This window comes from Orcinus orca, chromosome 5 (genome assembly GCF_937001465.1).
Source record: "Orcinus orca chromosome 5, mOrcOrc1.1, whole genome shotgun sequence".
Taxonomy (NCBI): Eukaryota; Metazoa; Chordata; class Mammalia; order Artiodactyla; family Delphinidae; genus Orcinus; species Orcinus orca.
Window position 1 is genome coordinate 76,095,270 of NC_064563.1, and position 14,003 is coordinate 76,109,272.

Below are 14,003 nucleotides of genomic sequence, written 5' to 3' on the forward strand. Positions count from 1 at the left end.
ATATGGAAATGCAGAACTTTGGCAATTCACTTTTGAAGAGAAGGTAGGAGGCTTCGCTTTGTCAGATATCAAGATATGCTATAAAGCTAAAATAATTAAGATAGCACAGTATTGGCATAATTAAGATAAAAAGACCAACAAAACAGAATAGAGTCTAAAACAGACCTCACATGTATGGAAATGTGATGCATAACAGTATACAACACTGAGTAGTAGGGAGAAACAAACTTTTTAATAACTGAATCTAGATTATTTAGCTACCAATGTGAAAATAAAAGGACTGGATCTCTACCTCATACTATATACAAAAAACCAATTACAGATTGACTAAAAAATCTAGATACTGATAAAAGGCAAATCTATAAACACTTAGAAGATGACGCAAATCTATAAACCCTTAGGAGATATACCATTGTGATCCTCGGTTGGGAAGGACACAAAAAGTACCACACAGAAAAGACATTTTAAAAACTATGTGAAAATTTAAAACGTATATACCCCAAAGGGGGGCTAATATCCAGAATATTTGAAGATATGATCAACAGTTAGCTAGGCAACATGATGGAAAAATGGGAGAAAGACTAACAGACATTTAACAAGGAGGATATCCAAATGACCAACAAACTTGGGAGAAGGTCATTAGTGACTAAAGCATAAATTAAAACCACAACAAGATGTCAATATCTACCACCAAAATAGGCAAAAAATTTTAAACTTTCACAATACAACGAGGTGGCAAGCAGCAATGGGAACTCTCACACAGTGCTGCTTACCAGGAGTGGTATAACATTTTGAAAAATAATTTAGCATTATCTACCAACACTGAACATATATACACACCCTCTGACCCAGTTTTATTCCTAGGTATAAATCCATCAGAAATGTGTGCATATATCCAAAAGGCATGTACATGAATATGCATAGCATCGTTTCTTCAACTGATCAATTTCAATTCTTGAAAAAATCTAAATAATTACATTAGACATACTTTTCCTTAATTTTTAGTTTGACTGGATCTTGTTCTTTTCCTTTTTTTTTTTTTTTTTTTTTTACCTGTAATGCAGCCTTGTGTCAGCATTTAAGGGCAAAAAAAAAAAAAAGGTAAGTATTCATAATGAACAAAAACAGCATTATTCCCTTTAAGGAAAACAATAACTGACAATTATTTAAAATCAAATAAATTTATCAGATTTAATAATCTACTACTCTTGGACATTCGGTACAACACTGAGCTGTTTATACAATAGGGAAAGATATTAAAAGATGCATAGTGCAACAGAAACTAACACGGTACTGTGAAGCAATTATACTCCAATAAAGATCTATTAAAAAAAGATGCATAATATTCATTAAATAATTCAGTTTAAACAAATAGTCACATGTTTCTAAATTTCATGACCTCTCATTTTAATTAAAAATGATTGGTCCCAATTCTTAAAAATCTTTCTACAGTAACGTCATTAAAACAAGTTATCCAACCAAAAGTGATTCTAACTTTAAACAAAATAAAACATGGAGGTAGTCTTACCTGAATATAACTAGAAGTAATGAATTAAACATGGTCTGGTAGAAAATCTTCCACTTTTTAAATAACGAATAACGTTTCTCTTTGAGTACTAACAACCCATCACCAATAAAATTTTCCTTACTTTTATTACGGATTTCACTTTCATTTTTTTCCTCTGACATCTTCTATATCAGATCTAGTTTACTGGTATTTTAAATTCTAAATAAACCATAACAAAAGTTGATTTGACTGCTCAATACCAAGAGAATAGACTTCTTAAAGCAATGCTAGAAGGTATCTTTTTTTTTTTTTTTTTTTGTCTTTTTAGGGGAAAGTGTGATAGCAGTCCCCCACTACCAAAAATTATGCAGTCAAGTTTCCCACGTTTGGGGAAATTGTAGGTGTGGGATGGATAAGCCTCACCCTGGGAAAACCACCTTTGTGATCATGGTATCTCTCCTGCCAGGTAAGTACAGAACACATCTTTTTTCATACTTTTTACATACATTCAACCTCCAGTTGTCTCTTTTTATTTTCAGATTACTACACACAAAAAAATGTCAATGACTATATAAGATAAAATATTATTAGACTGAGTTCCAGGTATATCATATTCAAAGCTTTTAGCACACAGAAACAAAAACTGTTTTCACATTTAAATCTTCATTTTTAAATATATATTTTTCAAACATTAGTTTAGCTAGACTTAGGCAAATTAATAAGAAATGCAAGTGAAATTTCAGCATCACTTGAGAGAGTAAGTGCTGCCTTAGAGTGACTGCAGCTGGAAATTCCTAGTACCAAACACACACATTGATGCTACAGTGTTCTCCAACCCATGACCACCTCCACGCACCCCCCCATCCACCGCCCCCCACATACACACACACATTTTTACAGGTGGTTGGTGATATCCTAACTGAAACTATAAGTAGTGTTTTAAACCCTAAGGGCCACTTTTAAAGCAGTTAAGGCCCTAAGAGACTGATGTTTTTATAAACTGGTTCAAGAGCATGGCTTTCAAATATTTTGATATAAAATAATAATAAAATACAAACCTGAACATCAGAAAAATATTTTATTTTTTACAAAAAACGGAGGAATTTATCTATACAATACAATCTTTAATTATTAAAGCAACTCAAAGGATCCTTTCCAACACAATGATATCCTGCTGAAACCAATAATCAAGAAATTGTGTAAAATAGGAATTAATCTCCTTTAACTTCTCCCCTCAAGTACCTTTTGTTGAATGGTGGAATGTTTTTGCTCCATTTCTCTTTTCTCCTTTGCTGCATCCACAACCAGTCGATCCAACTATAAAAGGAGTAAATGATAGAGACTTAGAAGTTAAAGAAAGAAAGACATGATTATTTTTCAAAACTCATACTCCAAATCAGTCAGTCAATTGAGGTTTACCTAAAAAGGCATTTTGGCTACAACTTTAAAGTGGAAGTTCTTTTTTTTCTGGTATCATATCCTCTTTGAGAAGGTCTTTAATTCCTCTAGGGAAAACATTTCTAAGAGCAACCATGGTTCCAAGCAATTGTGACAGGTGGCCCTGTCTAAGGCACAACAGTGATAACATGCTCACCCCTTGAATTAAGGAGAATGACTCTAGATTAAGTTGTCTGCTGATGCACTCAGCAATTCTGGTAGTCGCTATCAAAGACAGAAAGAAGATATACTGGTGATTTTTCTTCCCAAACAGCAAAAAGTAGCAGCTAAGCTAGTGTATGCCAGCCTCACAAGTTCAACGTAACAGACACTTCCAATCACTCAAGATGCATGATGTTTTCAAGTTGCCTTCCTAATATTACAATAAAATCTAAAAGGTAGAAAAAATAATTCAATAGATAAAAGAGAAAGCAAGAAAGGAGGGAGGGAGGGAGGGAATAGAATAGAATAGAGTAGGAGAGGACAGAATAGGATAGAATAGAACAGAATAGAATAGAAACGATTCATTAGATCAGGGTATAAAATCACCAATTTTTAAAGTCCTTTTTTTAAAAAAAAATTTTTAAACTTATGAAATCATAAAATCCCATTTCTTTCTTGATCCTTTCCATCAGAAGAGAAATATCTGGCTTCCAGTATTATGACAAAAGCACTGGCTTCTTGAACTCCTCTTTGCTGGAATAACAAAAATTGGGTTATAAAATACCCCATTATGTGGGTCTACTCTTCTAAACTGTGATGTATGTCATTTCATCTTTTTTTTTTTTTTTTTTCCCGGTAGGCGGGCCTCTCACTGCTGTGGCCTCTCCCGTTGCGGAGCACAGGCTCTGGACGCGCAGGCTCAGCGGCCATGGCTCACGGGCCCAGCCACTCCGCGGCATGTGGGATCTTCCCAGACCGGGGCACGAACCCACGTCCCCTGCATCGGCAGGCGGACTCTCAACTACTGCGCCACCAGGGAAGCCCTGTCATTTCATCTTTGAACACCCATCACCTCAAACTGACTAATGTGTGATAAATGAATAAATGAAAATGTAAATGTCAACAGACTACGGAGACAAAGTATTAAATGTCAAAGTGTTCTCATTGATATCCTTTAAAAACAAAACTGAAAAAGGCCTTCTTAAAAGACTGTGTGATCCTTTATTCACTATCACAAATGGTGTTTTTTTTCTACAGGAGACAAATTCTGACCACAGAATCTTAATATCACTGAATAATAATAAAGAACCAAAAGAAAACATACTGAAATAGAACTATCACTATTATAAAATATTTTACTTAGATGGCAACTATACCACTCCACTTTAAGATCTAATGCATACTTACCTTAGTGACATGTTGCATTGATTTAATGGGTAATGCTGCGCTAGGAAAATGTTTGTCCTCAATAGTTTCTTATACTGAATGAGTGGAATAACCATTATATCCTTGTTTTATAGCCTTTAAGTGAAAGGCATGTTAATGTTTTTCATACATTCAGATTGAAGTGCAGCAGAAGGCAGCCCCCAAGATTCAAACTGATATTTCTAAACTTGCATGCATGTACTTTCCACACCAGTACTACAATGCTAGTGATGGTAGTAAAATTGTCAACTTGGTAGTAAATTTCTCTGCTGCATCCCACCCCACTGCTATTGCAGCAGAAAGGGAGGAAATCCCCTCTCTCTGTTGGGGCAGAAGTATAAAGAAAAAGATATCTTCCAACATGGTGGAGTACTGGAGGACGTATGAGTTGGGGAGGTGCGATGGCTGGCAGTCTTGTCTCCTAGATGCTGGGTACTGTATCAGGAAGAGAGAGTTTGGAGCACAGTAGCATGTGTCCCGTGTTTCTATTAGTGTTGGGCATCATGAGGTTAATAGGCTCCTATACCTAACCAGGTGCCCCCAATCCTCTACCTATGTATTGAATCTCCTACACTCCTACCACCTCAGATTTCACCACTTCTCTTTCTGCCTTTCAACTTCTCCCATTCCCATTTCTTTTTAAATTTGTGCAAATAATACCTTAAATAAAACCTTCCTACAACTCATACTCCCCTCTAGCTACTACCTGCTCTCTTTTCTTCACAATACAACTTCTTAAAACATTTTTCCCTGTTCTCCACTTGCCCATTTCATATTCATCTACCCACTGTAATTAAGCTTCCACCTCTTGGTCCCTCAACTCTCACATCAGTAACACATAACCTTCTTGCTGCTAAACCCAAGAGGTAGTTCTCAGTCCTAGGGTTACTCGACCTTCTTTCCAGTATTTGCACTGACAACCACCCCCACCTTTCTGAGACACTCTTTCCTTGCCCTGTGCTACCACGATTTTCTGGTTTTCCACCTCCTCTCCCATCAGTGTTCTCACGGAGCCCCTCTTACCTAGCCGTCTCTTAAAAGTAGATCATTCTTAGGGCTCTGACCCAAGCCAAATCTCTTTTTACTGCATACTCGTGGACCTTGACCTTAACTTACAAAATCAAAATTATTAGGCATGGTGTTCGGTCACTTATGTTTTTTTAAAATAGGTTCATGATTTTGAAATACCTATTAACTTTCCTTGGGTCAATTCACACACGCTTGTGATTGCAATTAGCAATTATATGCTATTGACTCCTTTAGCGTTTCTTTCTCTTGAACTCCAGATATACCCACTTAGATGTCCTATTCTCAAAATCAACACATTTAAACTTGAACTCATCATGTCCCTCCACTCTCAAATTGGCTACATCTTAACTATTCCTCAAGTCTATCTATTTATCTCCATCCTTACTGCCAGGACCCTAGTTCCAGATGCCATAATCTCATAACTGAATTACTGAAAGAATATCCTAACTGGCCACCTCCAACCAGGCCATATTATCCACCAGGCACTACAGGCACCAGAGTTTAGATGCTTTTCAAGGACCTGCAAAATTACTTGAGACCTGGGAGGGTAAAAACTGAAATTAATAAATGTCAAAATATACAATTATTGAAACGAGTCAACTACAAACCAATTCATTTTTTTGATAAATTATACTTCATGTAAGATGAGGGTACAATCTAATGTTAGATTAAGATGTGGGGAGCGCCTGGGGCCTAGGAAGGTCTTGTCTTCTTCCCAAGTCTGGGCTGGATGTACTCTATACATGTTACAGTAACACTTTGATCCTCCAATATGTGGTAGGGATAGGTGGTTGCCTCCCAACATCCATTCTCTCCTCCTTTCTTAACAACAGAATCCCCAAATTCTAGTAGGTTAACATGGTTACATGCATTGAGACTAAATTTCCCAGCTTTCCTTGCAGCTAGTGTGACACTGGGTCATACACAGAAGTGGAATATACAATTTCTAGGAAATATCCTTAAAGAGAGGGAATGAATCTTTCTTTCCCCTTTCCTCCTTCCTGTTGGCTAGCATTTGGATATGAAGGCTAAAGCTTGATAAACCACTTTGAACCATTAGGTAGAATCCAAAGATATAATAAGCCTGTGTCCCTGCAGATTAAGTGACCACCATACTAGGCCTTTGATTTTACATAGAAGAAATAAAATTCTATCTTGTTAAAGCTCCTACTATTTCTGGTTTTCTATCACATGCAAACAAATCTAATCTCCATTTATGTACCCAGACAGGGCACTTAGCACAGAGATTAATAGTGTGGTGACTTGTTATTTTCTTCCAATAGATTAAGTTCTGTAGAGGCACGGAAGAGCATTTCTATAATTCACAGCATATGCCCTGCACACCATCTTTCCCCAACACCATCCCAACACACACACACAGACACACATGCACACATGCATGCACCACATTTATTTTTGGTCAATGAATGCAATTCTCATTCTGCTCTTACCTTTTCCCCATTTCCCTAAACTCTATTTTTCATCCTTAATCCCTCTCCTCAGAAAGTAACCTGAACCATTTTGGGAAAGAAAATCAACTGAAAATTGACAGAAATCCAGAAAACTCACCAGTCAACAAAAAAGAATGTCCGGGAACAGATCTAACATAAAGTTTTGATTAGATATCAAAAATAATTTGGACGTAATAAAATTTCTATATAATATTCTTATATATAATTCATGCATGTGCATGTGTGTGTGCATGTGTATAAAATGAAAAAGTTCCCAAGAGTTCTATAATCTTAAGATTCTAAAATTTTATTATTCAAAATAGCAAAATGCAAATTTCTCTGAAAATAAAAGAAGAGCTATAACTCAAATAAATACCAATTAGGACAGTAACTCAATAATCCAAATGTAAGAAACAAAAAAATAAATCCAGCTATGTATACTGTAAAACAAACACTTTGTTTTAAAATTCTTCTTTTCGGTACCCTAATATACTATCTGTAACATTTTCTTTAACTTTAATCTTATTTTTGGTTACACATTTAACCCATACATAAATCTGCTATAGCACCAAACTTCATCATTAAATAAACTGTCAAATTTCCCAATATGATAAATCTCTTTAAAAATACAGATACTAGAACAAAGACTACAAAAGGAAAAATAAACAAGTCAAAATACATCAAACTAAAAAGCTTCTACACAGCAAAGGAAACCATGAGCAAAATGAAAAGGCAACCTACCAAATGGCAGAAAATATTTACAAGTCATATATCTGATAAGGGGTTAATATCTAAAATATATAAATAACTCAGACAACTTAACAGAAAAAAAAAATTCAATTAAAAAATGGGCAGAGGATCTGAACAGACATTTTCCCACAGAAGACATACAGATGGCCAATAAGGGGTCAAAGGTACTCAGTGTCACTAATGATGAAAGACATGCAGATCAAAACCACAGGGAGATATTGCCTCACACCTGTTAGAATGGCTGTCATCAAAGATAAGAGAAGACTGTCAAGGATGTGGAGAAAAGGGAACCCTTGTGCACTGTTGGTGAGAATGAAATTGGCACAGCCACTATGAAAAACAGCATGGAGGTTCCTCAAAAAATTAAAAATAGAACTACTATGTGATCCAACAATTCCACTTCTGGGTATTTACCTGAAGGAATTGAAGACACTAACTCGAAAAGATATCTGCACCCCCACGTTCACTGCAGCATTATTTAGCCAAGATATGGAAGTAACCTAACTAAGTGTCCGTCAATAGATGGATTTTAAAATGTGGTATAATATACAGTGGAATATTATTCAGCCATAAAAAAGGAAATCCTGCCTTTTGCAACAACATGGGTGGATCCTGAGGGCATTACACTAAGTGAAATAAGTCAGACACAGAAAGACAACTACAACTACTGTGTGATCTCACTGATATGTGGAATTAAAAAAAACAAAAACAAAAAACAGAACTCATAGTAAAAACAGACTGGAGGTTGCTAGAGGTGGGTGTTGGCGGTGGGAAAATGGGTGAGTGGGGTCAAAAGGTATAAAACTTCCAGTTATATGTATGTCAATTATATCTCAATTTAAAAGAATACAGATATTGGTATATAACACAGAATCAAGAAGTACAGTACATTACCTGTGCACCAAGATCCTTCATGTAGGGCCCAAGTTCACTAAATAGATCATATCCTTGATGAAAGAAGGCCAAATGGGCATACATAAAGGATAACATCTAACAGGAGGAAAAAATGGTTAGCATTTTAAAATCAATTCTTAGATAAATATTCTGAAATTTTAAAAAAATTCTGATCCTATCTATTGTTTAAAAATTATTCCACCAGAGCCCAAAATAGCAAACCTATTTAAAATTAAACTGAGTCATTTTTCTTAAAAGAGTATTACAAAAATATTTTCAAACTTATATTGCAATAATTCAAAGAATCAAGTTTCCAATAGCTTCACCATCTTTCCAGGTACATTATAAAATATCTATGTGTCTTTCAACAAAATTCACTGGCAAAACCTCAAATTACAAATAAAACATTAAAATATTAGGAGGGGACATATGAAGCTCTCAAAACAAAGCAATCACATATACTTTACAACCCGTAGATCACTAAGCACAACATGAAATAGGGGCATGCTCATTTTTTTCTCAAGATAGCAAAATAAAATGAGGCAACAGACTTTGCAAATATGGAGATTTTGTTATATTCATTCCAAAAATTCAAAAATGATTAATGCGTTAAGATTTTTTTCTAAGTTTTCCTACATTTTACCTATTCATGAGAGAAAAAACACTCTTATTTTCATTAGTTAAATTTTTACATGAGAAGGAATTAATTCAATCACAATACTGAAAGAATCCTCCAAACATCCCTGTTATTTTTAGCAAGAAGAGACATCTGTTTAATTCTGTAAAATCTAAAATAGGTCAAAAGGTCCTTAATACTCAAGAATCCTTCAAAAGGAATTTTTTTGGGAGAGAAAAACCAATAAAATAAAACACAATGACAAAAGGACAAAGCTCACTAAAAGATGATTCTGGAATTAGATAACGCCGGTTGTACAACTTTGTGAATATGATTTTAAAAAACACTAAATATATTTTAAAAAAAGAGAGGAAGAGATTAATAGTTACAAGTACATAAAAAGTAAAATATGCCTGCACATCAAAACACAGAATAAGCATATTAAAAGATAAATAATAAACTAGGAAAAAACACTTGACAAAGGGTTACTAGTCTTAATAGATAAGAGATGTTACAAATCAATATGAAAAGCATGAAGACCCCCACAAAAAAAGAGGGGAAGGACATAAATAGAAAACATAGTGACCAAGAAAAAAAAAGTGGAGGGGGGGACATTGATACTCATTTGCCACAAAGAAATCCAAAATTAAACAATGAGATGACATTTTCAATCTACTAAATTGTGGTAGAGTGGGGGAAATTAATACCCAGTGTTGGTAAAATGTGCAAAAATGTTCACTCTCACACACTATTAGTGGAAAGTTTGTGTAACCCTTAAAATTTGACAATATTCCTTAAAAGTTTCAATAAATGCTTCAACGCTTTGACTAAGTAATCTCTTGTCTTAATCTATCCGAAGGAAATATTATTCATTAGAATGATCACTATAATGCTATGCTTTATATCAAAAACAGGGAAATTACTTAAAATCCATTAATAGGTAAAGTTAATTTACGGTATATTCAAGGTCAGCAAACTGACCTACAAACTATATCCAGCCCTACCACCTGTTTTTGGATGGCCTACAGGCTAACAACGGTTTTTGCATTTTTAAATGGTTAAAGAAAATGAAAAGAAGACATGAAATTCATGACACGTAAAAATTATATAAAATTCAAATTTCCATGTTCATAAAAAAAGTTTTATTAGAACAGTCATGCCATCCATTCATTTACATATTGTCTATGACTGCTTTCCTATTACAATAGCACAGCTGAGTAGTTGCAACACAGACGATACGGCCTCCAAAACCTAATATATTTACTACCTGGCCCTTCAAAAAAAATGTTTGCTCACCCCTACTGTATTCATATGGTAGAATTCTACCTGGTCACATCGTTAAATAAAAAAATATTTAATGACTCATGATGATTTTGGAGTGTATTAGTGAAAAAAGAAAATTATAGAACAGTATGTAGGAATGATTCCTATTTTGTTTTTAAAAATTAAATGGAATTTTAAGAGGTGTATATACATTTTCACATACACACACACACAGGCGCGCGCACACAAACGAGAAAAAAGACAAAGATTACACCAAGATATTAATAGTGGTTCTCTCTTGGTAGTAGCATTTATAAGTATTTTTATTCTTCCTTCATATATTTTATTTTCCAATTTTCTACAATTAACATACATTACTCTCAATCTGGAAAAGGTGGCGGAGGTAAACAGGAAGTATAATGTTCTCATCTGATAAGAAATAACATAAATATTAACAGAGAATTTAGGAAAAACCTAGGTGTGGACAAGGATCAAAAGCAATTTCTGTAGATCCTTTGAGGAAAAAAAAAACCATAAAAAAACTTTAGTGAACAAAATCAGAGAGGAGAAATTATTTCTAAGGTTCTCAAAATATAAAAGAGTGTAATGTATATATGACTATCATCCTCTGCCCACTTCCTTGTTAGCTTTTAAGACGAAAAATGGGCAAATAAAAAATCACTGTTGCCATGCCATCCTTCAAATTTCATCTCGTTTGTTTTCTACCTGCACTCCAAAAAGTTGATACACCATCTACAGCCCTAAGGGAAAAATTCTGTAAAATGACGCTATGTATGCCCTCAATCTCAAATTATTTAAGTGTCTGCTTTAAGCAGATTACAGTGTAATTATAGATGAGACACACATAAATAACTATAACATAAAGGAGACCAAAAAAAGTGGTTAAGTGACATATAAGAAGTACAAAAATATCATTAAGTAAGATTAATTATGAACCTGGAATAAATAAATAAGTCAATAAATAAATATACATACACACACACATATATGGTGCTATTTTAAAAACTTAAATATATACATTTAACTTCATATTAAAATATTTAGAACATCATTTCAATAAATATCTTACTGATTTCAGGATTTCTGATCTCCTTTTTGATTGAAGGACGTTAATCTGAGGGAAAAAGCACTTGGTTAATCACCTATGCATTATTTTTAAAACTAATCCAGAATGCAATATTGTAAAATTTGCTTATTCTAATACTTTTCCAGAAAAGTAAATGAAAACAAAGTTCAAGTTTTTCACCTTTTGACCTGCTTTTTGCAAAAACAGTTAAGACAAACATACCAATGAAACTCTCAACCATTTTTTCAACTTAAAGAAAAACTGGCCATGTTCAAACCATAATACTGTACTGTACTAATAAAACTATCACCTTGATAAACTTTTGAATTTCTTAGAATTTCGTCTTCTCTCCACCCTCCTTATCTAATTGCTCTTTTAACATACATCCTTAATACAAATTCTAATCACTTTTACCACTACCACCAACCACCATATCTTTTCCTGACTGCTATAATAGTCTATGAACTAGTCTGTTTCCACTCTTGACACTTCATTCTCCACACAGCAACCAGAGTGATCTTTTCAAACAATAAATAAGATCATGTACGTCTGTATTAAAACCTTCCAACTCCCTACTGTAGCCTACAAGGCCGTTTGTGAAGAGGCTCCTGCTACCTCTCCCACCTAATTTTATACTACAGTACTTTCCCCTTTTCTGTGGTCCAACCACAACCCAAGAGTACTCCCACCTCAATGCCTTTGTACTATTTGTTCTGTCCTCATCTCATGATTTTCTTCCCAGATGGGCACAAGGCTCTTATCCATCAGGTCCCAGCTTAAATAGTATCTCCTCACAAAGGTCTAAAGTAGGCCTTTAAGCAGTCTTTAGTACACCAATCCTATTTATTTTCTTTATAGTATTCATAACTACCTCATATTTTATTTACTTATTTATTTTCCCCAGCTAAAACATAAGCTCCATGAGATCAAGGTCGTGCTTTATTCCCAGTTGTATCCTCCAAGCTGTATATATTAGGCACTCAGAAATATTTGTTGAACAAATTAATGGATCTTAAATAAATATTTTAATTAGACCAAACTATTGAAAGATCAGTAATTATAAAAGTTGCCTTCTGTGGTATCTCTCCCAACTCTAGAAATTCACAACAAACATTTTATTTTTGTCTGTTATTTATTATATATCAGCTTAATGAAATACAATGTTTACACAAGAAAAGAATCATGAACTCTTTGCTAAAATTTCCAAAAGGTTACAGAATATCTTTTTAATATGTCCTTCCCACTGAATGTTCCGCCTGTTGTTTAATAAGGTAATTTTAAAGCACTGATCAGAAAACAAAAACAGACCAAGAGGGGACTTCCCTGGTGGCGCAGTGGTTGAGAGTCCGCCTGCCGATGCAGGGGACACGGGTTCGTGCCCCGATCCAGGAAGATCCCATATGCCGCGGAGCGGCTAGGCCCGTGAGCCATGGCCGCTGAGCCTGTGCGTCCGGAGCCTATGCTCCGCAACGGGAGAGGCCACAACAGTGAGAGGCCCGTGTACCGCAAAAAAAACCAAACAAACAAACAAAAAAAAACAGACCAAGAGGGAATTTCTTGGTGGTGCAGTCGTTAAGAATCCGCCTGCCAATGCAGGGGACACGGGTTCGAGCCCTGCTCTGGGAAGATCCCACATGCCGCGGAGCAACTAAGCCCGTGTGCCACAACTACTGAGCCTGTGCTCTAGAGTCCACGAGCCACAACTACTGAGCCTGCATGCTGCAACTACTGAAGCCCACGTGCCTAGAGCCCGTGTTCTGCAACAAGAGAAGCTACTGCAATTTGAAGCCCGTGCACCACAATGAAGAGTAGCCCCCGCTTGACGCAACTAGAGAAAGCAGGCGCACTGCTATGAAGACCCAATGCAGTCAAAAATAAATAAATAAATGAATAAACAAATAAGTAAAGACAGACCAAGAAAAATCTAATAACTGTTTACCTAAGCACTAGTTTCTTCTGCATGTCTGTTTCAAGGTCTATTCAGTTTTGAGAACTAAAAGATTAACTTTCAAATGCTCTAAGTAAAAGCTTAGAAAAATGTTAAAAATGCCTCTGTTTGACAATGAAAAACAGCATACATTTGAAAATACAAAAGTATATTCAAATATTTAGAGAAACTAAAGCATGACACTCTATAAATCTGAATATTTCTTACTATTCTCTAAAACAGACACTTTGGCCATATAGTAAAATAACGCAACAGTTCTCATTAGAAAAATCAAACAAATAGTTATAAGAGAGGTGAGGTCCTAACTTAAAACTACTGGATGGACATCAAAGGAAACGGACAGTTTATAATGTGTAAATTTGAAAATAATGAATATTTTAGGTAACTTCCCCCCTTCCCAAATAAAATTTAAAATTAAGTAAGCTGTTCACTCTTTCAAAAAACATTACCTATCTATTTTCCAACCACTGGACTAGAGGGAAGGGATATAATCTAGGAGTAGGAAAGACATATAAATAAATAATTTCAATAAATGAGATAAGTGCTCTAACAGCAATGTGTATGACAATAATATGGCAGCACAGAGGAAACAGAGACAAGAATGATTCATTTTGCCTGGAAAAGCTTGAGTAATTGTGACCACAGAACAGAGA

The 14,003-nt window shown here is 35.0% G+C and overlaps 1 protein-coding gene and 1 pseudogene across 5 annotated transcripts in view; both read right to left on the bottom strand.

Moving 5' to 3' along the window:
- The window catches only part of ACAP2 (ArfGAP with coiled-coil, ankyrin repeat and PH domains 2), a 164,587-nt gene that overhangs the window by 39,505 nt on the left and 111,079 nt on the right, over window positions 1-14,003 (bottom strand). For all 5 annotated transcript variants that reach the window (XR_007477632.1, XM_049710469.1, XM_049710468.1 and 2 more), the window contains 3 exons: window positions 11,406-11,450; window positions 8,437-8,532; window positions 2,750-2,824 (listed from right to left, as the gene is read on the bottom strand). Coding sequence is in view for 4 of the 5 variants with exons in the window: in XM_049710469.1 (XP_049566426.1) it covers window positions 2,750-2,824; window positions 8,437-8,532; window positions 11,406-11,450 (216 nt within the window). In the remaining variant the exon portion in view is untranslated. The remainder of the gene's footprint in view (window positions 1-2,749; window positions 2,825-8,436; window positions 8,533-11,405; window positions 11,451-14,003) is intronic.
- Window positions 1,833-1,981, bottom strand: LOC117196230 (uncharacterized; annotated as a pseudogene).